The sequence below is a fragment of the Suncus etruscus genome, chromosome 15, assembly GCF_024139225.1.
Source record: "Suncus etruscus isolate mSunEtr1 chromosome 15, mSunEtr1.pri.cur, whole genome shotgun sequence".
Classification (NCBI taxonomy): domain Eukaryota; kingdom Metazoa; phylum Chordata; class Mammalia; order Eulipotyphla; family Soricidae; genus Suncus; species Suncus etruscus.
In genome coordinates this window covers 75,027,472-75,054,261 of record NC_064862.1, presented here as the reverse complement: position 1 = coordinate 75,054,261, position 26,790 = coordinate 75,027,472, and the positions used below count along the sequence as shown (strand labels likewise).

The 26,790-nt window shown below is 54.7% G+C and overlaps 1 protein-coding gene across 1 annotated transcript; it reads right to left on the bottom strand.

Moving 5' to 3' along the window:
- Positions 1 to 755: 755 nt before the first annotated feature.
- EPHB4 (EPH receptor B4) lies at positions 756 to 24,862 on the bottom strand. The gene is made up of 17 exons (XM_049787841.1): positions 24,423 to 24,862; positions 22,027 to 22,097; positions 21,124 to 21,411; positions 20,124 to 20,520; positions 17,709 to 17,864; positions 17,017 to 17,349; positions 15,966 to 16,090; positions 15,320 to 15,485; positions 11,759 to 11,861; positions 11,321 to 11,385; positions 11,091 to 11,204; positions 10,763 to 11,010; positions 4,422 to 4,637; positions 3,985 to 4,134; positions 3,330 to 3,523; positions 3,085 to 3,240; positions 756 to 1,777 (listed from the first exon to the last, which is right to left on the bottom strand). The coding sequence occupies exons 1-17, from the start codon at positions 24,472 to 24,474 to the stop codon at positions 1,648 to 1,650; spliced, it is 2,964 nt and encodes a 987-aa protein (XP_049643798.1). The 5' UTR covers positions 24,475 to 24,862; the 3' UTR covers positions 756 to 1,647.
- Positions 24,863 to 26,790: the final 1,928 nt, after the last annotated feature.

Here is a 26,790-nt window from a genome sequence, read left to right as displayed (position 1 = left end):
CCACCTAAGGTCCCCTCCCTTATCCAGCCCGAATGTAGAGCAGGAAGGGGAGGAGCAACCTGGCATCCTCTCGATAGAACCCTGAAACCAGCCTTCCTTGGGGGTTCAAAGGGAAAGGCCTAAGTCATCGACAGCCCCTGTGAGGCTCCCAGTGAAGGGGCAGGAGCCATATTTTGGGGGTCTGACAACACCACAGGGGCCAGGTGAGGTGCAGAAATCAGGGAGATCCCGTGGGTGGGACATGGAAGTAAAGGAAACAGAAGCTTGTGCAGAGGAGTAGAGCCACCTGGGAGGTACCCAGGTGCTCCACTGCTGGGAGGACCTGCCCAGGCAGCACCTTGAAGGGGGTGTTGTCGGCATGGCCCCAGGAATGCGCACTGGGGGGGTGCTACCCCCCTACCAATGCAAATGCTTGGCTGCCAGTAAACTGTTCCAGCCCACAACATCTGGCACACACATCTGTTTCCACCTTCTGACTGGTGGCCCCTCAACCCCCCCCCCTCAGGCCCAGAGCACAGGGTATGAGCTTAAACCCCCCCCCAAAAAACTCCTTGTCAGCCCTCAGCACCAGCCCTTTCCCGGAGGTGCCCCAGGCTCTTGGCAGGACCATCTGGAGCCGTTAGAGCCAATGCCAGTGACTCATCTACCCCGCCCCACCCATTCACCCCACCGCACCCCAGCTGCGGGCGGACCTCCCAGCCCCTCCACTCCCAAACACCTGTCCTCTCCCCATTCCGTCACCCCTAGAGCCTTGATGCTTCCCATTTTCTTTTATTTATACAAAAAATGTTTTAAATATAATTTAAAAGCCCCTCCAAGCACCGGTGTCTGTCTCAGGCTCCTCCCACCAGCATCTCAAGCCCCTCACCCCCCACTCATGGACACAGCTTGGGGGGACTCAGGGAGCAGGGAAGGTGGGGGTGGGAGATGTGGCATGACCAAGGCACTCTTGGGGGCACAGACACAAGGACGGGTCCCCGTTTCAGCTTGGACAGAGGAGACTACAGTGAAATGTCCCCCCCAAACTCGAACGTTATGACCAAGAGGGACTCAGGAGAGGGGAGGGCAGGGAAGGAAAAGTCAGACCGAAACCAAAACATAATAAAACTCAAAAGCCTTCAATATGAAGGCAGCCGAGGGGTAGGGGTATTTACAAGGACACAAGTGGGGCAGGGGCGGCAGCAGGTGGGGGACCCCCAACCCAATGACTTGGTCGCTGAGCGGGGGGGCCCCCTCCCCGCCTCGGGGCTGCACTCCATTTTGGGGTCCTGGGCAGCCCCACTGCTGTCTTTGGTCTATAGAGTCTGCGGTCTAGGGCCCTTGGAGTGAGGGGGCCCTGGGGTTGCCCTAAGTGGGGCACAGGGGTGCGGGGGTGTGGAGAGGTTCTGGGGCTTTCCTTTCTCTGCCAGAACCCCACACCTGTGGGGCGCTGTGACTTCGGTTCTGGTCCCCAGGCCCCAGGTCTCCGACTGCCAACCCCACCTTTCAAAGTGCAATCCAGTGGGGGTGCAGGAATGTGGTGGGGACCACTGGGCTCCCCAGCATCCGACTCTGCGCCCCAGGAAGATGGGAAGCTGTAACTCCCCAGCGTGGGATTTCCTGCCCTTCCCGAGCTGGGGGGTGGACAGGCCAGGAGACAAGTGTAGGTCAGTACTGGGGGGCTGGTCCGCCTGACCCACCCGGTGTTCTAGGCTTGGCCTGGGACTTAATGTGCTGAACGCTGGCCAGAATCTTCTTCTGGTGCCCGGCCAGTGTGACTCCGATCCGCAGCAGGTCCCTGGGGGAAGAGTGGGGAGACAGGTGAGGTCTGGGGTTCTCCTAAGCTCAGCGTCAGGGGCCATGAGATCATCAGCCAATCAGGAAGCAACAAGGAGCGTCATCAGCGCCAGGAAGACCAGGAGAGCTGAGACCCCAAAGGGAGTAAGGTAGGTGGGTGGGGGTGAGGATGGATGGCCAGATCCAACAGGGGTCAACATGATGCCTGAGTTGGGGAATCCAAAATACTGCATCAGGGGCCGGAGTGATAGCACAGCGGCAGGACATTTGCCTTGCATGTGGCTGACCCGGGACAGACCTGGGTTCGATTTCTGGCATCCCATATAGTTCCCAGAGCCTACCAGTGATTTCTGAGTGCAGAGCCAGGAGTAATCCCTGACTGTTGCTGGGTGTAGCCCCAAAACCATAAACAAACCACATATACGGGCTGGAGGAATAGTACAGCACAGAGGGCCTAGGTGTTGCACACAGAAGACCAAGGTTTGAGTCTAGGCATCCCATTTGTTCCCCCAAGCACTACCAAGAGTTGACTCCTGAGCACAGCCAGGAGCAAGCCCTGAGCACCGCTGGATATCAGCCTCAAACCAAAACCAAAACCAAACAAGACTTCACACCACCGAGTCTCTGGGATTGATCTCTAAGATCACAAAACAAAGCCAGGGAGGGCAATGATGCCAAGGGCCCTAGGCAAGACTCCCAGGTTCCATCTCAGCATCCCAGGACCCTCCAGGACCCTAAGAGCAGCCCCTCCATGGTGTGCAGGATGGCCTGGTATGGAGCGAGAAGGAACCCTAGCAAACCTCAATTCTGGGTCATGGCAAGGTTGGGGGGTATAGTTGGAGGCCTCTGGGAGCTGACCCGCCCTGACCCCAACTCCAGGGCACCCTGGGTCTAGAGTTCCTTCTACTGCTGCAGTATAGACTGGGGCCAAGAAAAGGCAGGCAGGCCAGAGGCCACCGGAGTGAGGCCAAGTAGGGAAAATGAAACTCTGGGAGGCACCGAAAGCCAAAAAACACTTAGCACCGAAGCTACAGACACTTCCAAACCTAGTCAGGGTTTCTCCTTTTAAGGGAGGAAATGTCCAGAGTGGCCGCTGTTCCTGTGGTTCCTGCAATGCTATAGTGCTTGGAGGGAGAAACTAGGGCATGAGAAAAAGGCAGGCACGGCTGGCCCAGGACAGTCCTGGGCTCTCAACCCTGATGACAGCTCGGATGCTTTGGTGGGCTCATCCAAGCCAGGGGCAGAGCTTCCCTCCCTAGCAGTGAGGCCTGTGGGGGACATGGACCTCTTTCATCTGCTGCCACTTACTCTGCTGAGATCTGGCTGACGAGCTCGAAGGACCCAAAGCCAGCGGCGGCGAAACTCTCTTCGTATCTCTCCATCTTGATGGCCCGCAGCCACTCGCCCACTGAGCCAAACGCTGAGTAGTGCAGCTGCCGCTGGTCCAGGAGTGGGTGCAAGGCCCTGGATGAAGTGGGCAGGTGGTGCTAAGTCCTGAAGCCATCCCTCACACCATCCAGGGGAACCCCCACCCTAGCACCCCCGAACCTCACCCGCCATTCTCCTGGGACACGATTTTGAGGCTGGCCGGGTTCCGGATCATCTTGTCCAGGGAGTTGACCACCTGCGGGAAGCGGGGCCTCGAGTTGCGGTCCTTCTGCCAGCAGTCGAGCATGAGCTGGTGCAGCGAGGAGGGGCAGTCTGAGGGCGGGGGCAGCCGGTAGTCCTGCTCAATGGCATTGATCACCTGCGAAGTGGGGGGCAAACACTAGTGAGAGGTTCAGCGAGAAGGGAGATGTGAAGGGTCCCCCCACCACCACCAATGCAAAGAAACCGATGCTCAGGGCCAGAGCTATAGTGTATACTGGTGAGGGTATTTGCTTGCATGGCTTGGGTTCGATTGCCAGCATTCTCTATGGCCTCCTGAACACCGCCAAGAGTGAATCCCTTGAGCAGAGAGCCAGGAGTGAGCCCTGGGTACTGCCAGTGAGGCCCCAAACAAAAAGTGAGCTATACTCATCACTTCCTAGTGCCCCCCTCCCAATTCTAGGTCCCTCTGTGATGACACAGCCTCCTCAATGCTCACTGGAAGGGACCCCAGGATCCCATGATGATTCAGCACTAAGTTCTCCAAGAATGCCCCCTCTTCCAGATTCCATCCCAGGTGGGGGACATGGTAAGGCGGCTGGGTGGACGCGGAACACTTACGTCCTGGTTGCTCATATCCCAGTATGGCCGTTCCCCAAACGACATCACCTCCCACATCACAATCCCGTAGCTCCAAGCATCGCTGGCCGAAGTGAACTTCCGGAAGGCAATTGCCTCGGGGGCCGTCCACCGGATGGGAATCTTCCCTCCCTGGAGGGCAGGAGGAGGAGATGATCAAGACACTCAAAAGACACCCCCCACACACACACATACCCTGCTCATAGGCATTCACAGGATCCCCCTCTTTCCCACAGAGCTCCCAGTTCCCACCACTGCTTTCTGAAACCCCTAAAGGTTGGATTCCTCCAAAGCCAAAAGATTGGGTCGTCCTTGAACTGTCCCTGTCCTCTGGTCCTCTTGGCCTTGCGGTGCCAGCCCGGCCTCTCCGACCTTCCCTCCCAGGAGCCCAGACACCTGCTCAGGGTGGGTTGCCTCACCAGGGAGCTGGTGTAGGTGGGGTCAGACGAGTTCTCCTCCAGGAAGCGTGACAGGCCGAAGTCGGAGACTTTGCAGACCAGGTTGCTGTTGACCAGGATGTTGCGGGCAGCCAGGTCTCTGTGCACGTAGCTCATGTCAGCCAGGTACCGCATGCCTGATGCAATGCCTCGTAACATGCCCACCAGCTGGATGACCGTGAACTGTCCGTCATTCGTCTAGAAGGAGGGACGAGGGATCAGGGCAGGGTGAAACAATGCACAGATATACAGGCTGCCATTCCCCAAACCGTCACTTCCGGAATTACCTGCTTCCTTCCCCCGCCCCAGATCCTATGCCCTTGCAGCAGGAAAGCTTCGGTGCTTATCACTGTTCCCATTTCATATGTGTGCTTGCATGTTCCCATTTCAAACATCTTCCTACCTCATACATGTGCATGCAGCCTCCTTTACTAAGAGTATGAGACCGTTACTATTTATATTTCTTTCTATTATTATCATTATGATTTTTATTATTTTTGCCTTTTTTTTTGGTCACACCCTGTGACCCTGATGCTCACGGGTCACTCCTGGCTATGCGCTCAGAAATCGCTCCTGGCTCGGAGGACCATATGGGATGCCAGGGATCCAACCAAGAGCCATCCTGGATTGGCCATGTGCAAGGCAAACACCCTACCACTGTGCTATTGCTCCAGCCCTATTATTATTATTATTATTATTATTATTTTATTATGTGTTGGGGCCACACTCAGTAATGCTCAGGGGTTACTCCTGGCTCTGCACTGAGGGATCACTCTTGGTGGGCTTGGGGGACATATGCTGGGAATTAAACAAGGGTCAGCCACATGTAAGGTAAATGCCCTCCCCTCTGTACTATCTCTCTGGCCTCTCTTATTATTATTATTATTATTTTTTTTTTTTTTGGCAAGGGACCCAACTCAGTCATAATCAGGGGTTACACTTGGTTCTGCACTCAGGAATCCCTCTTGGCAGACTTGGGTGGACCATCTAGGATGCCAGGGATCGAACCTGGGTTGGCCATGTGCAAGGCCAGCACTCTCCCCACTGTACCATTGCCCCGTCCTCTCTTCCTTTCTAGCCTGGTATATCACACCCAGCACAAACTTCGCCAGGGCCTCGAACTAAGATGTCCTTTTGTTTTAGGGAGTAACACAGCCCTGACAGACTCCACACGGGCAGACCTAGTCCTGAGCCGCTGTGTCGCCGAGCCCAGGGCAGAAAGCTGTGGGCAGCAGCCACACGCCAGAGCCCACTTTTACTGTCAGCGAGTTTGCTTGTCAGGGAAGTCGACCAAGCACAAATGGGCAGCTGAGCCCCTCTGCTGGGCTCAGCAGTGTCGAGGGGAGCCAGGGACACTGAATCCAAAACCTAAATTCCAAGCCTGCACCCTCAGGGGCCGGATGCTCCAGGTCTGGATCCGCCCGGGATTCCTATCCACCCAGCATCCATCAACAAGGGCAGCTTTCCAGAACTTTCCAAACCCAGTCCACCCCCCACCCCCCAACCCCACCCCCCGAATGCCAGCAGGTCTCTTCATGAGCTCCCGACTTCCACATCTGCTCCCAGCACCTGCCAAAGGGACCTTCAAGTCGTACCATCTCTGCAGTAACCACCCAAAGACCCCTCAAACTGCAACTGCTCAGGCCTTGAGCCCCAGAGGCTTAGAACCCCATGAGATGCAGCCCATCATCAGCCGTAATTCATACCCCCATGGGACCCTACACACATTCTTCTTTTGGGAGGGTTGGGTCACATCTGGTGGTGCTCGGGCTATTCCTGACTGTCCTCAGGGATCATTCTTGCAATGCGTAGAGGACTGTATGGGGCTCTGAGGATTTGAACCTGGTCAGCAGGATAAAAGGCGAATGAATGCCTTACTCTTGGTTATATCTCTTCAGCCTGTTTCTTTTCCTTTCATTTTCCCTTTTTTAAAAAAAAATTTTGTATTTATTTTTTGTTTTAGGATCACACCCGGCAGTGCTCAGGGGTTACTCCTGGCTCTGTGCTCAGAAATTACTCCTGGCAGGCACGGGGTACATATGGGATGCCGGGATTTGAACCACTGTGGGCCCTGGATCAGCCGCTTGTAAGGCATACGCCCTATCACTGTGCTATCTCTCCGGCCCTCATTTTACTTTTTTTTTTTTTTTTTGGTTTTTGGGCCACACCCTGCGGTGCTCAGGGGTTACTCCTGGCTGTCTGCTCAGAAATAGCTCCTGGCAGGCACGGGGGACCATAAGGGACACCAGGATTTGAACCAACCACCTTTGGTCCTGGATCGGCTGCTTGCAAGGCAAACACCGATGTGCTATCTCTCTGGGCCCCCTCATTTTACTTTAAAAGAAGAATGTTTGAATCAAAGTGAAATATGCAGTTACAAAGTTGTTGACTGAGTTTCAGTCATACAATGTTCCAACCCCTTCACCAGTGCACACTTTCCATCACCCATGTCTCCAGTTTCCTTCCTCATTCCCAGTCTGTCTCTAAGGCAGACTTTTCTTCTTTTCTCTGTCTCTTTTTTTTTTTTTTGGGGGGGGGCACACCCGGCGGTGCTCAGGGGTTACTCTTGGCTGTCTGCTCAGAAATAGCTCCTGGCAGGCACGGGGAACCATATGGGACACCTGGACTCAAACCAACCACCTTTGGTCCTGGATCGGCTGCTTGCAAAGCAAACGCCACTGTGCTATCTCTCCGGGCCCTTTTCTCTCTCTTTCTCTCTATAACTCTCTCCCCATTTTTTTCCTTTTTGGCAGCCACACAGCCCAAGAAACTGAGGCAGAGCAGTATTACAGTTCCGTTTGTGACATTTTTGTTTTTTTGTGTTTTGGCCCTTGCCATACTCCTGGCTGAGCTCAGAAGTCACTCCCAGCAGTAATTGGGGACCATATTTAATCCTGGATTAAGCCAGGGTCAGCTACATATAAGGAAGGCATCCTGGGGACTGGAGTGATAGCACACCAGCTAACTTGGGCTTGATCCCCAGCACCCAATATGGTCACCTGAGCCAAGCCATGAATGATTCCTGAAAGAGAGCCAGCAGTAAGCATTGAGCATTGACAGATCTGACCCCCAAGCCAAAAACAAAACAAAAATACACCCCCCAAATACCCAGAACAAATATCTAACCCACAGTGCTATCTCTCCAGCCCTACCCCCTTTTTTAATACCTTTTTTGAGGGGTAGAGGACATTTGTTTTGGGGCCACACCTGGTAGTACTCAAGAAACCATGTGGGGTCAGAGAGAGAGTTCAGTAGGTAGAAAACTTGTTATGCACAAAGCCAAGCTGGGTTTGATCCTCAGTATCCCATATGACCCTCTGAGCACCCAGGTGTGATCCCCGAGAGTTGAACATCAGGTGTGGCCACAAACAAAATAACAAAACAAAATAAAACAAAAAACAAACCCATATGCAGTGCCGGGGATTCAACTGGGGAGCCTACAAGCAAAACATGAGCTCACAGCAGTTAGTATTCACTCCCTAGCCCTGCTTCTTTCTTTTTTGGTTTTTGAGCTACACTTGGCAGGGCTCAGGGAGTACTTGGGAGACCATGTGAGATGTAGGGGATTGAACCTAAGCCAGTCACAAGCAAATCCTGTACCACCTTCTTTGGACCTGGCTTCTGTGTTTATTTGTTTTGTTTTGTTGGGTGACACCCAGTGGCATTCATGGCTTACTTCTGGCTCTGCACCCAGAAATGACTCCTGGCAGGTTCGGAGGAACATATGGAATGCCAGGAAGCGAATATGGGTTGCCTGCACTTAAGACAAATGCCTGACCCCGCTGTGCTATAGCTCCGGCCACATGGCTTCTGTGTCTTAACCCTGCTGCGTTCCTGTCCACTTCCAGTCTTTCTGCTCCACCAATCTCACTTCTGTCTGCCCACAGCTGGCTCTTTCCTGTCTACCAATGTAATCTACATACGTACTGGGCCAGGACAGGATGCAGAGGGGTGGGACATATCAGTCTGGGGTTCAAACCCAGGCACTGGGAGTGACTCCCAGAGGCCACACACACAGGGCATGATCTCTGAGTCTTGCTAGATGTGTGCCCTCTACCCTGTCCAAATTAAACATGCCTCTTCCCTCCTCTGAATTAGATCTTTGCTAGTAACATGCCCCTTCCCTCCCCTGAAGTGGACCTTTGCTAGTAACTGTAGGTCAGACTCGTGTCCTTGGGACTGCTAAAGCCACCATCATGGTGCCAAATGGGTTGGCTGCAGGGTCACTCATGGGAGAGCCTGGTGTCTCCTGCCTCATTCTATCAAGGGTACAGCACCCCGGGGACTAAGGCGATAGTACAGCAGCATGGGTGCTGGCCTTGCATACAGCAAACCCAGGTTCCATCACTGGCATCCCATATGGTTAACCCTGAGCCCTGTCAGGAATAATTTCTGAGCACAGAGCCTGGAATAAGTTCTGAGCATCCCTAGATGTGGCCCCCAAACAAAACAAAACAAAAAGCAGCAACACCCCAGTGAACATGGGCCACAGACATTTACTTTGGGGCTTTCCCAAACTATACAAGGAAATACAATCACTGCCAAATCACCCCAGAGGTTCAAGTAAACAAGGAGGGACTGTGACAAGGAACTGTCCTGTCTGGGACTGGAACAGGTGCCAGCAGCTATTCGCCAGGAACAGTGCATGGCCATGTCTGGGATGAAAGGACAGGATACAACATTTTAGGGACAACTTGGGAAAAGACAAATGACCAAAGGCAGATGCTGCTAAGAACCGGTATGCAGTTGGTTGCTTCAAGAGCAAAGTTTTGATTGTGTTGAAGGTTGCCTGCATGGGGATGACCCTGGCTTGATCCCCAGCATCACATGGTCTCCCCAAAAGCACTGCCGGGAGAAAACCCTGAGTATAGCTGGCTGTCTTGTGTCCTGCCAATCCTAGTATAAATCCCCTGATGCCACATGTAGTCCCAAAGATCCTTGATCACTGCTGGGTGTGGCCCGAAAACATAAAAAAGCTGCAAAAATAGAACCAGAGGATGGGGCCGGAGTGGTGGTGAAAGCAGTAAGGCTTGCCTTGCACAAGCTAACCTAGGACGGACCATGGATCAATCTCCCGGTGTCCCAGATGGTACCCCAAGCCAGGAGCAATTTCGGAGTGCATAGCCAAGATAACCCCTGAGCATCACTGGGTGTAGCCCAAAAAGAAAAACAAAGAGAGAGAACCAGAGGTGTTGAGGAGTTGTAGCGATAGCATAGCAGTTAAGATGTTTATCTTACAAATCAAACTGATTTGGGTTTGATACTTGGCATTCCACATGGTCCCCTGAGCCTTCCAGGAGTAATTTCTGAGTACAGAGCCAGAGAAACCTCTGAGTGCCTCTGGGTGTGGCCGAAAAGAAAAAAAAAAAAAATAGGGCCAGAGGGACCTGAGCCATAGCACAGCAAGGAGGGAATTTGTCTTGCATGAGGCTGACATGGGTTTGATTCCCGGCATCCTATATGGTCCCCCAAGCATTGCCAGGAATAATTGCTGAGCGCAGAGCCAGGAGTTACTCTAAGCAACTCTGAGCACAAAAACAAAAAATAGGGCCAGAGGGACAGTACAGCAGGGAGAGAATTTGCCTTGTATGTGGCTGATGTGGGTCCAATCTCCAGCATCCCATATAGTTCCCAAGCACCACCAGGAGTGACCCTTAAGTGCAGAGCCAGGAGCAACATAGTTATAGTACTACCACAAGTAACACTGAGATCAATTACATGAGGGACTCCCCACAAAATCAAAGCACAATTTTTTTTTACATGAAATAAAGGCTTTAGGGGCCGGAGAGATAGTACAGCAGTAGGGTGTTTGCCTTACATGCAGCCAACCCAGGACAGATGGTGGTAAGAATCCTGGCATCCCATATGGTCCCCAAATCCCTGAGCCTGCCAGGAGCAATTTCTGAGCACAGAACCAGGAGAAACCCCTGAGCGCCTCTGGGTGTGATCCAAAAACCAAAAATAAATAAATAAATAAATAAAATAAAATAAAAGGCTTTAAGGGTCCAGAGAGATAGTACAGCAGGGAGGGTGCATGTAGCTGGGTCAGGTTTAATTCCCTGCACCCCAGATGGTCTCCCAAGCCTCACCAGAAGTGATACCTGAGTAGAGCTGGGAGTCAGCCCTGAGCCGTGCTGAGTGTGACCCCACAAAACAAAATTAAAAACAAAAACCATGAAGCAATGAAGGCTCATTTCTATCCACACTCCAGCCCGTTTTTAAGGCTCAACCCTGCGTTGAAGGGAGAGAGATGGACAGAGGACCCCAGTCCCCATCTCTACGTCCAGGTTTCAGGGCTCCTCAGCATGTTTTGGGGAACTCACCCGCAGGAAGCAATCCAGGGCACCGTTCTCCATGAACTCTGTGAGGATCATGACAGGCATGCTGTTGGTAACCACGCCCTCTAGGTGGATGATATTGGGGTGCTCAAACTGGCCCATGATGGATGCCTCACTCAGGAACTCACGCCGCTGCCTCTCAGTGTAGCCGCCCTTGAGCGTCTTGATGGCCACGCAGGTCTCCTTCTTCCCAGGGGCCTTGAGGCGCCCCCGACACACCTCCCCAAACTCGCCTGCAAGGCCCCGCAAAAGTTCAGCCCTTCTGCCACAGCCCCATACCCCGCCTGCCCCCACACCCACACCCCTCAGTCACCTGCGCCGATCACCTCCTCGATCTTGACGTAGGAAACATCTATTTCTTTGGCAAATTCCCTCACAGCCTCATTGGGGTCTTCGTAGGTGAAAGGGTCAATGTAGACCTTAGTACCTGCGGGGATCACGAGGTCCACACACCCTCGTTAGCGAGCAGAGGGAGAAGTGACTCCCCTCGTCTCGTTTGGGCCCCACTTCCGCTCCCCACTCTCGCCCCCCAACAGCACCCACCGTGCCCAATGAGGTACTGGCCGTGTTTATCCGAATACTCAGCATCTCTCCCATTGCTCTGCTTCCTGGGGGGGTGGGGAGAAGCAAAAAGTAAACTGAGTCCCACATCTGTATGTCCCTGGGCTGCCCCCCAACACCAGGAGAGGAGATGACCGACGGAGGAGCAGAAATAATGCCAAGTAAAAATGATTCCCACGAGGCTGACCAATAGGATGGCGGAGAAGGCACTTGTCTCACACGCAATAACCCGGGTTTGATCCCTATCACTGCAGAGTCCCCTGAGCATTCTTAAGAGTTATTCCTGAGCAGAGTCAGGAGTGAGAAGTCCTGTACAACTTGGGTGGTTCCCAAACAGAAAACACCGAAGGAGGAAAAAAAAGGAAATGAGCCCCCTGGGGGTGGCAGAAGTGGGGAATTTGGGGGTCCCAGAGTCCTCACCTAAGGCAGAGAACTGCAATGACTATGACCACCAACACCAGTACGATCCCGACCACTGCTGTGCCCGCGACCAGCGCCAGCTGCTCCCGCCAACCCTCGTTCTCTGGAGGGGAAAAGGTGGGTGCTTAGACCCTGAAGGAAGAAACCTCGACGAACAGGGGGAACCAGCCAGGGAAGGTGATTTTCCAATAGTTCACCATGAGGTTGTGGGCACCCCCAACGTTATCCAGCCAGGCCGGGGCTTGCTCTGCCATGCTCAAACACTGGGCACCACACTAAGGCCCTTTCATACCAAACCTGCCCAAGGTGAGCAGGAAAGACAGTTTCGTGCCCCAAAGAAGAGACGCTATGCAGTTGTCCATCAACGAGGAGGGGGAGAGATCTGGGGCAAGCTGGGGCCGAGGTGTGCATAGTTTCCAGCCACGGGGAGGAATGAGGTTGGGGCTTGCTCTAGCATGGAGGAATGAGCCTGGAAAACCAGGTGGCAAGGAATGAAAGCGCAGCCACCATCAGTAGCAACCCCACTTGTATGAAATGCCCAGAATAAGCAACCTAGGATTATGGTTGCCAGAGGTAAAACAAAAACAAATTAACAAAAAAACAAACCAGGGTCGGAGAGATAGCATGGAGGTAAGGCATTTGCCTTGTATGCAAAAGGAAGGTGGTTCGAATCCCGGCAACCCATATGGTCCTCCGAGCCTGCCAGGAGCAATTTCTGAGCGTAGAGCCAGGAGTAACCCCTGAGCGCTGCCGGGTGTGACCCAAAAAACAAACAAACAAAAAAAAAAAAAAAACACAAACCAGTCTGGGGCAGGAGACAAAGCTCAGAAGACTGGAGTGCTGGGCCTGAGAAAGAAAATATAGCGAAGAGCACTGGCCTTGCAAGTATCCAGTCTGAGTTTGATCTACAGCAACTCATATGGTCTGAACACCCCCAGGAATGAATCTCGAGTGCAGAGTCTGGAGTGACCCATAAGCATCACTGGGTGTGGCTCCAAAACCAAAACAGAACCAAAAAAAAAAAATATATATATATATAACCCAAATACCCAGTAGATCTGGCTTTGCATGCAGGAGGCAGGGTTTGATCCCTAGTATCTCTTGCTGGGTGTGGTCTCTCATAAAGTCTCTGGGTGGAGCCGGGAAGGTGGCGCTAGAGGTAAGGTGTCTGCCTTGCAAGCGCTAGCATAGGACGGAGTATAGGACAGACCTAGGTTCGATCCCCCAGCATCCCATATGGTTCCCCCAAGCCAGGAGCGATTTCTGAGCGCATAGCCAGGAGTAACCCCTGAGCATGAAACAGGTGTGCCCAAAAACAAAACAAACAAACAAACAAAAGTCCCTGGGCAGGGTTGAAGAGGTAGTACAGTGTGTAGGGATCCTTATATGGTCCCCTAAGTCCCACCGGGAATGATCCCTGAACATAGAGGGTGTCGGTGAGATGCTTGTCTGGCCAGTTACTAGGCCAGGAACTCCTCCAGAGAACTGTGGACAACAGAAACTGTGACTAGCCTCTGTGCATTTCACAATTTCACATTTCACAAATATCTGCTAATTTTGTTCCACACCCAGCACTAAAGTATGGTCTCTGGCCACTTATCCCCCATAAGAATTGGAAGAAAAGGGCTGGAGTGATAAGTGAGGCGCTTGCCTTGTACTCAACTGATCTGGGTTTGACTCTTGGCATAGCCCCCCTGAGCACTTCCAGGAGTCATTCCTAAGTGCAGAGCCAAGAGTGAGCATCACTGGTTGTGGGCAATAAACAAACAAACAAACAAACAAATAAATATTAAGAAAAAAGAGGAAAAAAAAAAGAAAAAAGAGGGCCAGAGCAATAACACAGCGGTAAAGCATGAGGCCAACACAGGATGGACCCCAGTTCAAATTCCGGCATCCCATATGGTCCCTGAGCCTGCCAGGAGCAAGTTCTGAGTATAGAGCCATGAGTAACTCCTGAGTGCTGCTGGATGTGACTCAAAACCCCACAAAAAAAAAAAAAAAAGAAAAATGAAAAAGAGAAAAAAATAGGGGTTGGCTATATAATACTGTGAAGAAGGTGCTTGCCATGCCCTCAACTGACCTAGGCTCAATCCCCAGCACTCCATGAGCCCTACCAGGAGTGATCCCTGAGCACCACTGATTTTATCTCTTCAAAGAAAAATAAAAAAAAGGGGGGCCGGAGAGATAGCATGGAGGTAAGGCATTTGCCTTTCATGCAGAAGGTCATCAGTTCGAATCTGGCTTCCCATATGGTCCCCAGTGCCTGCCAGGAACAATTTCTGAGCATGGAGCCAGGAGTTTCCCCTGAGCACTGCCGGGTGTGACCCAAAAACCACCAAAAAAAAAAAAAAGTAGAGGCCGAAGCAATAGCGCAGCAGTAGGGCATTTGCCTAGCATGCAGCTGACTCAGGATTGACCTGGGTTCCATTCCTGGCAACCCATATGGTCCCCCGAGCCAGGAGTGATTTCTGAGCGAATAGCCAGGAGTAACCCCTGAGTGTAACCAGGTGTAGCCCAAAAAACAAAAACAAAAACAAAAACAAAAAAAGGGAAAAAACAAAGACTTGTGTTTGTATTTGCTGGGAATATAAGTCTGGGAAGACTCAAAATGTCCCTGATTTGTAAGCTTTAAAATAGGTGAAATCCGGGGCCGGGCGGTGGCGCTAAAGTAAAGTGTCTGCCTTGCCAGCACTAGCCTAGGACGGACCGCGGTTCGATCCCCCGGTGTCCCATATGGTCCCCCAAGCCAGGAGCGACTTCTGAGTGCATAGCCAGGAGTAACCCCTGAGCGTTACCGGGTGTGGCCCAAAAACCAAAAAAAAAAAAAAAAATAGGTGAAATCCAAAACCCATTAATAAAAATAAAACTAAAATAGGTGAAATCATGGGGCTGGAGAGATAGCACATTTGCTTTGCACGAAGCTAACCTGGGTTTGATCGTTGGTATCCCATAAAGTCCCCAGAGCCTGCCAGGAGTGATTCCTGAGCACAGAGCCAGAAATAAGCTGAGTGTGGGGCCGGGTAGGTGGCGCTGGAGGTAAGGTGTCTGCCTTGCAAGCGCTAGCCACGGAAGGACCTCGGTTCGATCCCTCGGCGTCCCATATGGTCCCCCCAAGCCAGGGGCAATTTCTGAGCACATAGCCAGGAGTAACCCCTGAGCGTCAAACGGGTGTGGCCCAAAAACCAAAAAAAAAAAAAAAAAAAAAAGAAATAAGCTGAGTGTGGCCCCAAAACAACGCAACACAAAAATTGGTGAAATCACTTTAAAACACAGGAGGATTGGAAAGCCCTGCAGTCAACCCATAAGATGGCATAGGACTCTTTTATTAAATCCTCAGAACCCATGAGTGGCCTCTAGACATTTCCATTTTCTTGTTGAGAGAAGAGGCTTTGGGGTCAAGTTTTAGTAAAGGTCACGCAGCTGGAAGCCTGGGCGCCCAGCCTGCAGCACACCCAGCCATTGGGTTGGGAACTTCCAGCAACTTCTCTAAGAGCCCAAGTTCCTAGTCTGAAAAAGAACCTCCTAGGGGACCCGCCCGGTCCCTGTGGACTCCCAGCTCACCGTCCAGCTGCGTCTGGCTGTGGTGCTCCTGGCCGAAGGGCCCATACCCAGCCTCCGAGCGTGCGCGCACCTGCACCAGGTAGCTGGCTCCGCGTTTCAGGCCCCGAAGCTCAGCCCGATTTTCTGAAGTCTTCAAGAACCTCACGCTGCTGGGGCCCTCGGCGCCCTGTGCAGGGGAAAGATGGGGGTGGCTGCACACAGGGGCCCCAAATTCTGTCTCTCCTTCTCCATCATACCACACTGCAGCCCCATCACTAGCCTTTTGACCCGAGGGTGTGGCAAGCGGGGTTTTGATGGTCCCCTAAGTGTGCATCACGCAGAGCGCTTTTTGCACCTGGGATATCCTTCCAGTCTGGTGGCAATTAATTCTTTAGAACAGGACCAGAAAGACAGGGGGTGGGAGGCCGCTTAACTTGCACATGGCCCTAGGGTTGGATTCTGGATACCTCATATGATCCCCTGGATTCAACAGATGTGTCCCCCAAAACTGCATCTTCCCGAAAAAAAAATTCTGCGAACAGCTGTTGCCATCACCAATTAAGGGCCAGTAGGGAGCTCGGAGGACTCAAGGGACTGGTCCAAGCTCACAGCCCATTGGTTGTAGCTGCACCTAAAACCTATAATCCCAGCCCTTAGTCACACGCACCTTCTCGTAGTACTTGACCTCATAGTCCAAGACAGCACCGCTGGGGGCCCGGGGCACAGTCCATGTCAGGCTCAGGCTGCTGGGCGAGGAACGCGTCACCCGAATGTCAGACACTGGTGGTGGCACTGTGACAGGCAGAACATGTTGTGACCTCTTTAGCTCGAGGAATGAACCCTGAGCCTTCCTAGGTCTTCCTCTTGCCTCTCCAGCTGTTTGCCCACCCACCCACCAACCCACCCTCAAAGCCCCTCTCTGGGGCTTCCCCACTTTCGCCTTAACCTTAACGCCCCAAGTTCCTGGGGACCCTCTCCTCAGGCTCTGCATTTCCTTTTCTTTTCTTTTCTTTCTTTTTTTTTTTTTTTTTTTGGATTTTGGATCACATCCGGCTGCGCTCAGGGGTTACTCCTGGCTGCGTTCAGAAGTCGCTCCTGGCAGGCACGGAGGACAATATGGGATGCCGAGATTCAAACCACCATCCATCCTGAATTGTCTGCTTGCAAGGCAAATGCCCTACCACTGTGTTATTTCTCCAGATCCATCTTTTTTGCTTTTGGGTCACACCTGGCTCTGCTCTCAGGAATTATTTATGGTGGTGCTCGGGGAACCATCTGAGGTGCTGGGGATTGAACCCTGGTCTGCTGTGTGCAAGGCAAGCACCCTCCCCTCTATGTGTTACTTTGCATTTTGGAAATCACATCCCTAAACACTCAGTACTATGCTCAGTGCTCAGGGTCACACCTGGCCATGCTGGGTGATCAGTCTGAAAACAAATCCAGCCATGGGGCCGGAGAGATAGCATGGAAGTAAAGCATTTGCCTTGCAGACAGAAGGACAGTGGTTCGAATCCCGGCATCCCATATGGTTCCTGAGCCTGCCAGGAGAGAATTCTGAGTGTAGAGCCAGGAGTAACCCCTGAGCACTGCCGGGTGTGACCCAAAAATCAAAAACCAAAAACCAAAAAAAAAAAAAAAAAAAAAAATCCAAGCCCTACTCTGCCCCATTCACACCTGCTCTCTCCTTGCCCCAGGTGGCACCCCTGAACCCCACTTACCCTCACGGTCTGTGGTGACATTCACCACCTCGAACGGGCTGGGCCCAGTGGCCACAGAAGACACTCCGTTCAAGGCAGCCACCTCAAAGGTATAGGTGAAATCGGGACGCAGGCCCCGAATGTTCACCCAGGGCTCCACCAGGTCTCGGGGGCCAGGGTCAAAGGTCATGTCACCCCCACATGGCATGCAGGAGGCTCCGGGACGGCACTCTTGGCAGCGCAGGGTGTAGGTGAGGTCGGCACGGCCGCCTGACTCCAGGGGCGCGCTCCACTCCAGGTGCAGGGAGGATCCGTTGAGGCGGGAAATCACGCTCCTGGGGGCTGAGGGGGGCGCTGCAGAAGAAAGGAGAGTCAGTGGGGCTGGGGATAAAAGGGGCTGTCTGGGACCAGAGTGATAGCATAGCAGGGAGGGTGTTTGCCTTGCACACCAACCGACTAGAATTTGATCCTCCACATCCCATAATGTGGGTACCTGAGACTGCCAGGAGTGATTTCTGAGCACAGAACCTGAAGGAACCCCTGAGCGCCACCAGGTGTGGCCCAGAAACCAAAACCAAAACAAAGAAAAAGGAAAAAAGGAAAGGGGGGGTCAGCGGGGCTGCAGGAGAATGGGGGGGGTGCTCATGCACATGGTGGTCACACCCAAACTGCCTCCACCCAGCACCCAGAGGACCCTCCCCAGGATCACTTACTGGTACAGGGTGCACCGTGGGGGTCAGTGCGGGCCCGGAAGTACCCGATGCGACACTGACAGATGGAAGAGCCTATAATACTGGAGTGGCTGTTGGAAGGACACGGCTGGCAGGGTCCTTCTCCGGATAGCGGCTTGAAGGTGCCCTGAGCACAGGCTGAGGAAGAAAATAACAATCAACACCCCGAAAACACTGCATCCCCTGCAGGGCAGTCTGGAGAAATGCACTGATGGATGGGACAGTAAATCGAGGGGCGGGGAGGGGGGGTCAGAGGGTGAGGACAGCAAGAAGGGTGTTTACTTAGATTCAGTCCCTGAAACCCCATATGGTCCCCCCAGCCTGCCAAGAGATCCCTGGGAGCAGAGCCAGGAGCAAGCCCCAAGTATCACTAGATATGACCCAAAAACAAAAACAAAAACCAAGAAAGTATTTGAGTACAGGATGTGCGGATCACCCAGCAACAGGTCATTCAGTTCTGGACATCAGGCTTAAAATGAGTAGAACCAGGGGCTGGAGAGATAGCACAGTGGTAGGGCATTTGCCTTGTACTCGGCCAACTCACCCAGGAGATGGTGGTTTGATTCTCACCATTCCATATGGTCCCCCAAGTTTGCCAGGGGCGATTGGTGATGCTCAGGGGTTACTTCTGGCTATGCACTCCCTGGCTTGAGGGATCATATGGGATGCCAGGGGATCGAACCGTGGTCTGTCCTAGGTTAGCGTGTGCAAGGAAATGCCCTACTGCTTGCGCTACCACTCTGGCCCCCCAGGGGCGATTTCTGATTGCAGAGTCAGAAATAACCCCTGAGCACCGAATGTGACCCCCCCCCAAAAAAAAGAGTAGAACCAGGGCTGGTGGGGCCACAGTTCAAAGGACTGAGCACATGCTGGGGTGGGGGAGTTCCAGATTTGATCCTTGCTTGGAGGGACTCCCAGACTCTCTGGATTGCTGGATAAAGCCCTGAAAGCCCACTGTATTACTTGACAGTGCCCCTCCCTTGCTAAACAAAGTAAAAAGGGGCTGGAGCAATAGCACAGGGTAGGGTGTTTTTGCCTTACATGCGGCAAACCGGGGATCAACTGGGGACCAACACAGGTTCGATCCCCAGCATCCCATATGGTTGGTTCCCCAAGCACCACCAGGAGTGATTTCTGAGCATAGAACCAGGAGCAACCCCTGAGTGTCACTGGCTTGAACACAGCCAACCCAGTTTCAATTCTTGATAAGAAAGAAAGAAAGAAAGAAAGAAAGAAAGAAGGAAGGAAGGAAGGAAGGAAGGAAGGAAGGAAGGAAGGAAGGAAGGAAGGAAGGAAGGAAGGAAGGAAGGAAGGAAGGAAGGAAGGAAGGAAGGAAGGAAGGAAGGAAGGAAGGAAGGAAAGACAGGGAAGAAAGAAGGAAGGAATGAAGAAAGGAAGGAAGAAGCAAAATCAGCATTTCAACATTTGTTGTCACTTAATGCCAAAAGCATCCCACCAGTGACGAGAATGGAGCTTAGGAACCCGATTTCTATAAATACAGTGTATGTGGAGCTGAACCCTGATCCTCTGGCTCAGAATTACACTCTTGGACCCCACATGAATTTGGCTCAGCTGCCTGCACCCCACATGGAAAGAACAACTGATTTCATAATTTTCACTCCCCCAGACCCCTTCAAATCTATGTACAAGCCCCAAATTGCATTATGCTCATTGAGTGAGTGATGTTGTTGACTCAGAGCAAATCCTGGGGTACATCAAGCCCCCTGAATCCAACAGGAACCCCAAACCTGGCGACATACTACACCCTGAGCTCAGAAAAGACCCAGACAAGTCTTGGAAAGGAAGACTGTGGGTGGGAGAGACTTTGAGCCTGCCCCTCTTCTCCCTGAGTGCCCAGAAGGGCAAAAATAAAAAAATCCACAGTTGGGTTGAAGCCTTAGCACAGTGAGAAGGCACTTGCCTTGTAAACAAACAAGCCGCATTAGATCCCTGGCACCCCATATGGTTCCCTAGTCTATCAGAAGTAATTCCTGAGTGCTGAGCCAGGAGTAACCCCTGAGCATCGCCAGACATGACCCAAAAAAGACAAATAAGGGGCCAAAGAAATAGTACAGCGGGGAAAGTATTTGCTTTCCATGGGACTGACCCCGGGCTTGATCCTCGGCATCCCCTACGGTTGCCAGAGCATTGCCAGGAGTAATTCCTAAGTGCAGAACCAGCTGTATGTAAGTGGCACCCCAATACACACACACACACACACACACACGAGTAATTCCTGAGTGCAGAACCAGCTGTATGTAAGTGGCATCCCCAACACACACACACACACACACACACACACACACACACACACACACACACACACACACACACACGGACAGACAAGTGGGATCCCAGAAGGAGGCGTGGGATTCCCATAATGGGCCGTCTCCTCACCTCGACACTTGGCATTTCCATCGGTGGCCTCGTACCCGGGTGCACAGCTGCAGCCCGTAACTGGCTGCCCTGCCCACTGCCCATCCTCACGACAATAGAGGCTGGGGCTGGGCCCTGGCGCAGGGATGGCATTGGCCACGCAGCTGCCAGCCACGGGGACCACTAGCTCCCGGGGCACAGTCTCTGGGAAGTGGGTGAGGTTCATAGTCCGCTGGGCACACTTCTTATAGAAGAGGTGCAGGGAGAGCAGGGCCATGCAAGCGCCCTGGTCCTGGAAGGCCAGATAGAAGCCAGCCTTGGTGAGGGGGCCCAGCCTCAGGGTCTTCACGTTGACCTTCCCTGTCGCCTCGGCCCCAGGCCGCTTTCGAGTTAGGTGTTCGGCTGCCACAGTATCCACCTATGGGGACAAGGGACACTCACCACAGCTGCCCTGGTGACCTCCCCAGCTCCTGTACCTGAATTTTCTCTCCTCCTTCTTCCCCATGCACTTCCCTATTGGCCCTTTCCAGACATTAGCTCATCTTACAATCACCCCGGTTGATGACAGGCTCTGGACTCAGTCCCCAGAAGAAAGAAAAGATATAGATTCGGGGTGTCCAAGAGACCCACATTCATCACCAGCCTGTGCCTTGAGCAGAAAGCAGCAGCAACACTGGCCAGGAACCTGGTCCAGGGAGCACCCCAGAGTGTCTTTTTTTGGGGAGGGACATGCCCTACGGCACTCAGGGGTTACTCCTATGCTTAGAAATGACTTCTGGTGGGGCCGGAGAGATAGCATGAAGGGGAGGCGTTTGCCTTGCATGCAGAAGGATGATAGTTCGAATCCCGGCATCCCATATGGTCCCCCGAGCTTGCCAGGAGTAACCCTTGAGAGCTGCCAAGTGTGACCCCCCCCCCAAAAAAAAAAAGTTATGACTCCTGGCAGTGCTCTCCTGATGAAACCCAGATTGGCCGCATGCAAGGCTAATGTCCTCCGCTCTGTGTTACCATTCTGAGGTACCTTAATGTAGGGGTTCTCCATCCAAGCAGGCGTGAGGGCCGTGGCCGTGTCGGCGTCGCTCTCAAAGTAGAAGACGGTGAATGTCTCCTTGCAGGAGCGGCTGGCATGCGGCAGGGACAGGCACTCGAGCATGGTGAAGCGCAGCGTGGCATACACATGCACTGCACCCCGCCGGGGCACCCAGCTTGTACGGAGCCAGTGTGCCAGGCCAGGGGGCCGTGCCACATCACACACCTCGTAAGTCCGGACGCTGTGCTGCTCCTCGTCCAGGCCACTCAGTTCCTCCCACTGCGGGGACACGGGGCTCAGTCCCGGGGCGGCCTGTGGAGCCCCGGCCCCAGGGTTCTGGGGGAAGGGGGAGGTCTGGTGCGATCATGGCACCCCAGTATAGAGCTAGACTAGCCCCCTAGCACCAGCACCAGCACCACTGAGTGTGGACCCCATGGCCCCCCCAAATGATATATAATAAAGTGAGGAGGGGTTAGGGAGGGAATATCTGCTCTGCTATTGGGGGCCCAGGTCAGCTGAGGTGAACTTCTTTCTTAGTTTCCCTCCTGGACTCCATTTTGTTCCTTGGGTTTGGGGGCCACACCTGGCGGTGTTCAGGGGACCATTTGGGTATAAGGGATCAAACTTGGTTAAGTTGCGTGCAAAGCAAGCACCCTCCCTGCTGCACTATTGCTCAGGCTCAATCCCAACTTTTTTGGGGGAGATTTTGGGCCACACTCATGGTGGTGTTCAGAGCTGATTCCTGGTTCTGTCTGTGCTCAGGGAATCACTGCTGGTGGGTTTGGGGGAACATATGGAGCACTGGGATTGAACCAAGGCTGGCCATGTGCAAAATAAGCGCCCTCCCCGCTGGCTAATCTCTGTAGCTCCTGAGCACAAACTTTGGGGTCTCACCTGCCCGTCAACCTGGGGGAATGTCACCCATTTCAGATCGGCAGTTTCCAATTTGGTGTTCAGCAGGGTCTCTACAGATAGACAGAAAGACAAACAGATTTGTGGGGACTAAGCCAGTGTATGTATGTGACCTGCATGCAGCTGGGAGTAGGAAGTCAGCCCTGACCTCAGTCCCCCAGAATTGTCCCTGAGACAAGGAGGTAGAAATAGTGAGGAGGAGCCAGAGAGATAGCATGGAAGTTGGGCATTTGTCTTGCATGCAGAAGGACGGTGCTTCGAATCCCGGCATCCCATATGGTCCCCCGTGCCTGCCAGGAGTGATTTCTGAGCACAGAGCCAGGAGGAACCCCTGAGCGCTGCCAGGTGTGCCCCAAAAACCAAAAATCAAAAAAAAAAAAAAAAAGGAAAGAAAGAAATGGTGAGGAGACAAGCAGCATAGGGATGAGCCTGGAGCAGGGGCCTGTCTGGGGGGAGACTGAACCTCCCTTCTCACAGCTCTCGGGCTCCATGTTCTCTCTCCCACCACGTCTCAAGATCTCACCCCATTTGAGGGGTCAAACTTCCAGGCTTTTAGGTTCAATCCTGACCACCGGACACTTCCAGAGGAGAGGAGGTCTGGGCATTGTAGGGTGCTGTGGGGCTTTGTAAGGGTCTGTGAGGTGCCATGCAACTCTGTGGGGTGCTGTAAGGCTCTGTGGGGTGCTGTGAGGTACTGTGGGGCACAGGGGCCCCCACCCGCCCGGGCCCACTTTCCGAGACCTCACATCTGGATTTGATTAGGGGAAGGGAAAGGGGAAGAGATTTAGTCGTGTTGATCTGGGGTGGGGGGGGGCAAACACACCTGGTTCAGGCCTCAAGGAGGGGTGTGGGGGAGGGCAGAGAGGAAACAGGGATTAGGGGAGGACACAGCCTCTGGCAGTGCAGGGGAGTAGGGACCCCAGAGAGGCAACACCGAGGTGGAGAGGGGGCCCTGGGAACTTTGGTATCCCTGGGTCAAGGACTCTGCCAACCATAAGTACACCCAGGTGGGTGGGGCTTCATGGTGGAACTAGGGCTGTCCACACAGACCAGGTCAGGTGGGACCCCCTAAGGTGAGCCCTGGGGACCCGAAGGGTGGCAGGAGACAGTGCTGAGGCTGGGGACAGGATGCCCGGGTTCTGGGAAGGGGTGGCCGGCCAGTGAGGTCCCCACCCTCCATTGTTCCAGCAGAGAGCGTTTTCCTGTCTCATTTACACACTGTCTGCTGGGCCCTCCAGGGCAAACTTCACTTTCTCTCCTCTCTCATTGGCACAGGCTCTCCTGGGGCTTCCCTCCCCAGACCCGGCCTGGGGCACCAGCTCCCTGGTCCTCAGTATCTTCCTCTGTGAAATGGGGCACAGTACCCCAACATAAGCACCAAACACTGGGCAGGAACTGGCCCTGGGAATACTATCTCCTTCTCCACCTTCTCCCCTCCGGGGGGCCCCATCATCCCCCTTCCCTGCAGCCTGTTGGCACATCTCCCCCACACCCGTCTTCGGGACAAGGGTGTAAGGACGCCTTTGATTGCTTCTCACTCTCCAGAGACCCCTTTGATGCCAGGCAATGAAGGCGGGGAGGGGGGTGTGTAATGAAAGGAGATTAGGGGCCTGGAGCTCATCCTTGGGCCTCAGGTTTAGGGACGGGGTGGGGTGAGGTGGAGTGAGGGTGGAACACCAGGAATTCAGAGAAAGGGAGGGGGTGTCATTTAGGCTGAGTTCGGCGTCTGGGGGGGGAATAGAGGCAGTTGGGGGGGGCAGGGAAAAGGTGTCCAGGGTTCAGACTAGCTGGCATTTAACGGGTGAGGGACAGCTGGGGGCATGCCCCCGGCGGGGGGCAATAGCTTTGGGAGCCTCTGGGGTGGGTGGGAGAGCGGGGTGCCGGGGTGGCTAATCCGGCTGCCTTTCGAGCCTAGGCTCAAGGTGTGAGTGAAGGCGCAGGGCCCCTCCACTTGAGTGATTTACGGCCTAGCGCGAAGTTCCCGAAGCCTCGGAGAAACGGTCCCGCGTGCGTGGCGCGAGAAGAGAAAAGTTTCCGAGCCTGGGGAGCCCCGGGGCGGCGGGGAGGAGCAAGGCCGTCCGGGGCGTCGGGGTCCGGAGTGGGCGATCGGAGAGAGCCCGGGAGGGAGGTCCGGGATCGGAGCCCGGAGCAGCTTTTTCCCAAACAAAAGAAAACTCCACTCCCCGCTGGGCCGCCTCTCCCCGCCCCCTCCTGCCCAGCACCGCGGGGCTCGAGTGTTGGAGGCTGGGGTGCCGGGAAGGGGAGACCGGGAGTGACCGGGAGGGGGGGGGGACGCTTGCACTCGAAGGCCCTCACTGGAGGGGGGCCCCTGGAGGGGCCAACAAGCTCCCAAAAAACAAGCCTCGGGGGCCACTCACCTTCCAGCGCGGCGGCGAGCGAAGCCCAGCAGAGCAGAGCGCGCAGCTCCATGGCGCCGCCGCCGATCGCTTGGATCCGATCCGAGTTTGGGGGGCGCCAGCCCCCCCAGGTCTGAGCCCCCTCCTGGGCGGGTCGGCTCCGACTCGACTCCGCGCGAGGGATCCCGCTCGGCCCCGGGGGCCCTCAGCGCCGGCCCATGCGGGCCACCCCGGGTCCAGGCGGGACGTGCGCCCAGGTGTGGCCTGGGGGGGTCCCCAAAGCGCGCGGGCTTGGGGGGGCGTCCTGGCAGTCGCGGCGAGGGGCGAGACGTGGCTGGCGTCGGGGGGTCCCTCCGAAGGCTTCGGGGGAGTTTTGGGGGTCCCGCCCCGCCGGGCCGCCTCGCCTCCCCTTCTCCCTGCAGGGGCGCTGCTCGGGGCCCAGTGCGCACAGCGGGGTGGGCGCACGGCGGGACGCGGGGCGCGGGGCCGGGGCCGGGGCTGGGCCGGGCTGCGACTGGGCCGGGCGGCGCCGGAGCGGGGCGGGCCGGGCGCGGGCAGCTTGGGGCTCGCCGAGGGGTTCGGGGCGCGCTGATTGGAGCGCGCGCTGCTGAATAATTCATGAGCGGAGCGGGTTGGGAAGTTGGAGAAAGTTTGCAGGGCCGGGGGAGGGGCGGCGGGCGCGGAGCCCGGGACCGCCCCTTGCTGGTGGTGCTGCTGCTGCTCTGCCGCTGGTCGTTCTGGGGACCCCCCCCGAACCCCACCCCGGGCACGGCCGAACCAGCAGCGGAGAGACAGCGCCCCGCGCCCCGCGCCCCTCGCGCACCACGCACGCCTTCTCTCTCTCTCTCCCCGCGCGCTGGGAACCAGTTCTGCAGCGGGATGCACACCCGGTTGGGGACGGTTCTTTCCTAGGGTGGCTGGGCGGGAGGCAGCCCAACCCAGGCCTCCTGCTAGCTAGGCGCCCCCATACCCCCGACCTCCCATCTTCTTGAGATGATATTGTTAGGTGAGGGGGTGCCCTTTCCACCCAAAAACTTAGTCTTCTGTGTATGCAGCCTGGGCTGGACAAGGTGGGGTGGAAACCCGGCTTTGTGCTGAGGTTGGCGAAGGCTGCAAAGGATGTCTGCGCCGCAGCAGCCTCAGAGGCGGCTGTGCATGCCAGAAAACGGTTCGATCCCCGATTCCCGCACCAGAGAGTCGGTGGAGCAGAGGGTAGCCTCACCCCCGGCCCCATACAGCAGAATCTGACCCCAAAATCAAATTTTATATATATATTGGTTTTTTGGGTCACACCCAGCAGTGCTCAGGTGTTACTCCTGGTTCTGTGCTTAGAAATCACTCCTGGGGGCCGGAGAGATAGCATGGAGGTAAGGCGTTTGCCTTTCATGCAGGAGGTCATCGGTTCGAATCCCGGCGTCCCATATGGTCCCCTGTGCCTGCCAGGAGCAATTTCTGAGCCTGGAGCCAGGAATAACCCCTGAGCACTGCCGGGTGTGACCCAAAAACCACAAAAAAAAAAAAAAAAAAAAAAGAAAGAAAGAAAGAAAGAAAGAAAAAGAAATCACTCCTGACAAGCACGAGGGACCATATGGGATGCCAGGATTCGAACCACTGTCGTGCATGCAAGGCAAACGCCCTATCTCCATGCTATCTCTCCAGCTCCCCAAATAATGATTTTTAAAGGCAGGTGGGTCCGGACCCCAAGTGGTCACTCTCACTGTCCATGACCTCAAGGGCTACACCCCCCGCCGGTTTCCTGAGGCTGTTTCCTGTCTGGCTCTGGGGACCCTGGGCATGACTGGGGGGCCCTTCCTCTCTTTGCAAGCCCCCCCCACATTCCATCAGTTAGAGGGGAGGATCCAGAAAAGTGGGACTCCTCCCACCGAACCCTTTGGACTGGATGTCAGGGTCCCCATGTTGGAGGGGTGCCCCCCCATTCCTGCTGCAGGAATCGCCAGGGGATGCACGAGGGAGGTGCCCCCACAGCATGGATGAGGGACACAATCTGGAGATGCTCAGAGCCTGGAGCCGGGAAGGAAGAGGCTCGGCTATTTGGGGGGCCTGCCAAGTACCCCCCCCCCACCAGGACAACCAGGCCCGCCGTGACCTCTGGTTCCAGCTCACTTATCTTCCTGCCACAAGGGCTCCCCACGCCCCTGCCCTTCCTCACTGCCCTGCCTGGGTCCTGCCCCGGGGTGGCGGGTCACTGGGGGCAGGAAGCAGCCGGCTTGGCTGGAGCCAGGCAGACCAGGCTTAGCTGGGAGCTCCCCCTCCTGCTCAGTCCCCCCAGTCCAGTTCCCCCACTTCCCTGACACACACAGACTCACACCCACACACACACACCCACATTCACTAACACAAACACAAATACACACATTAACTCACATTC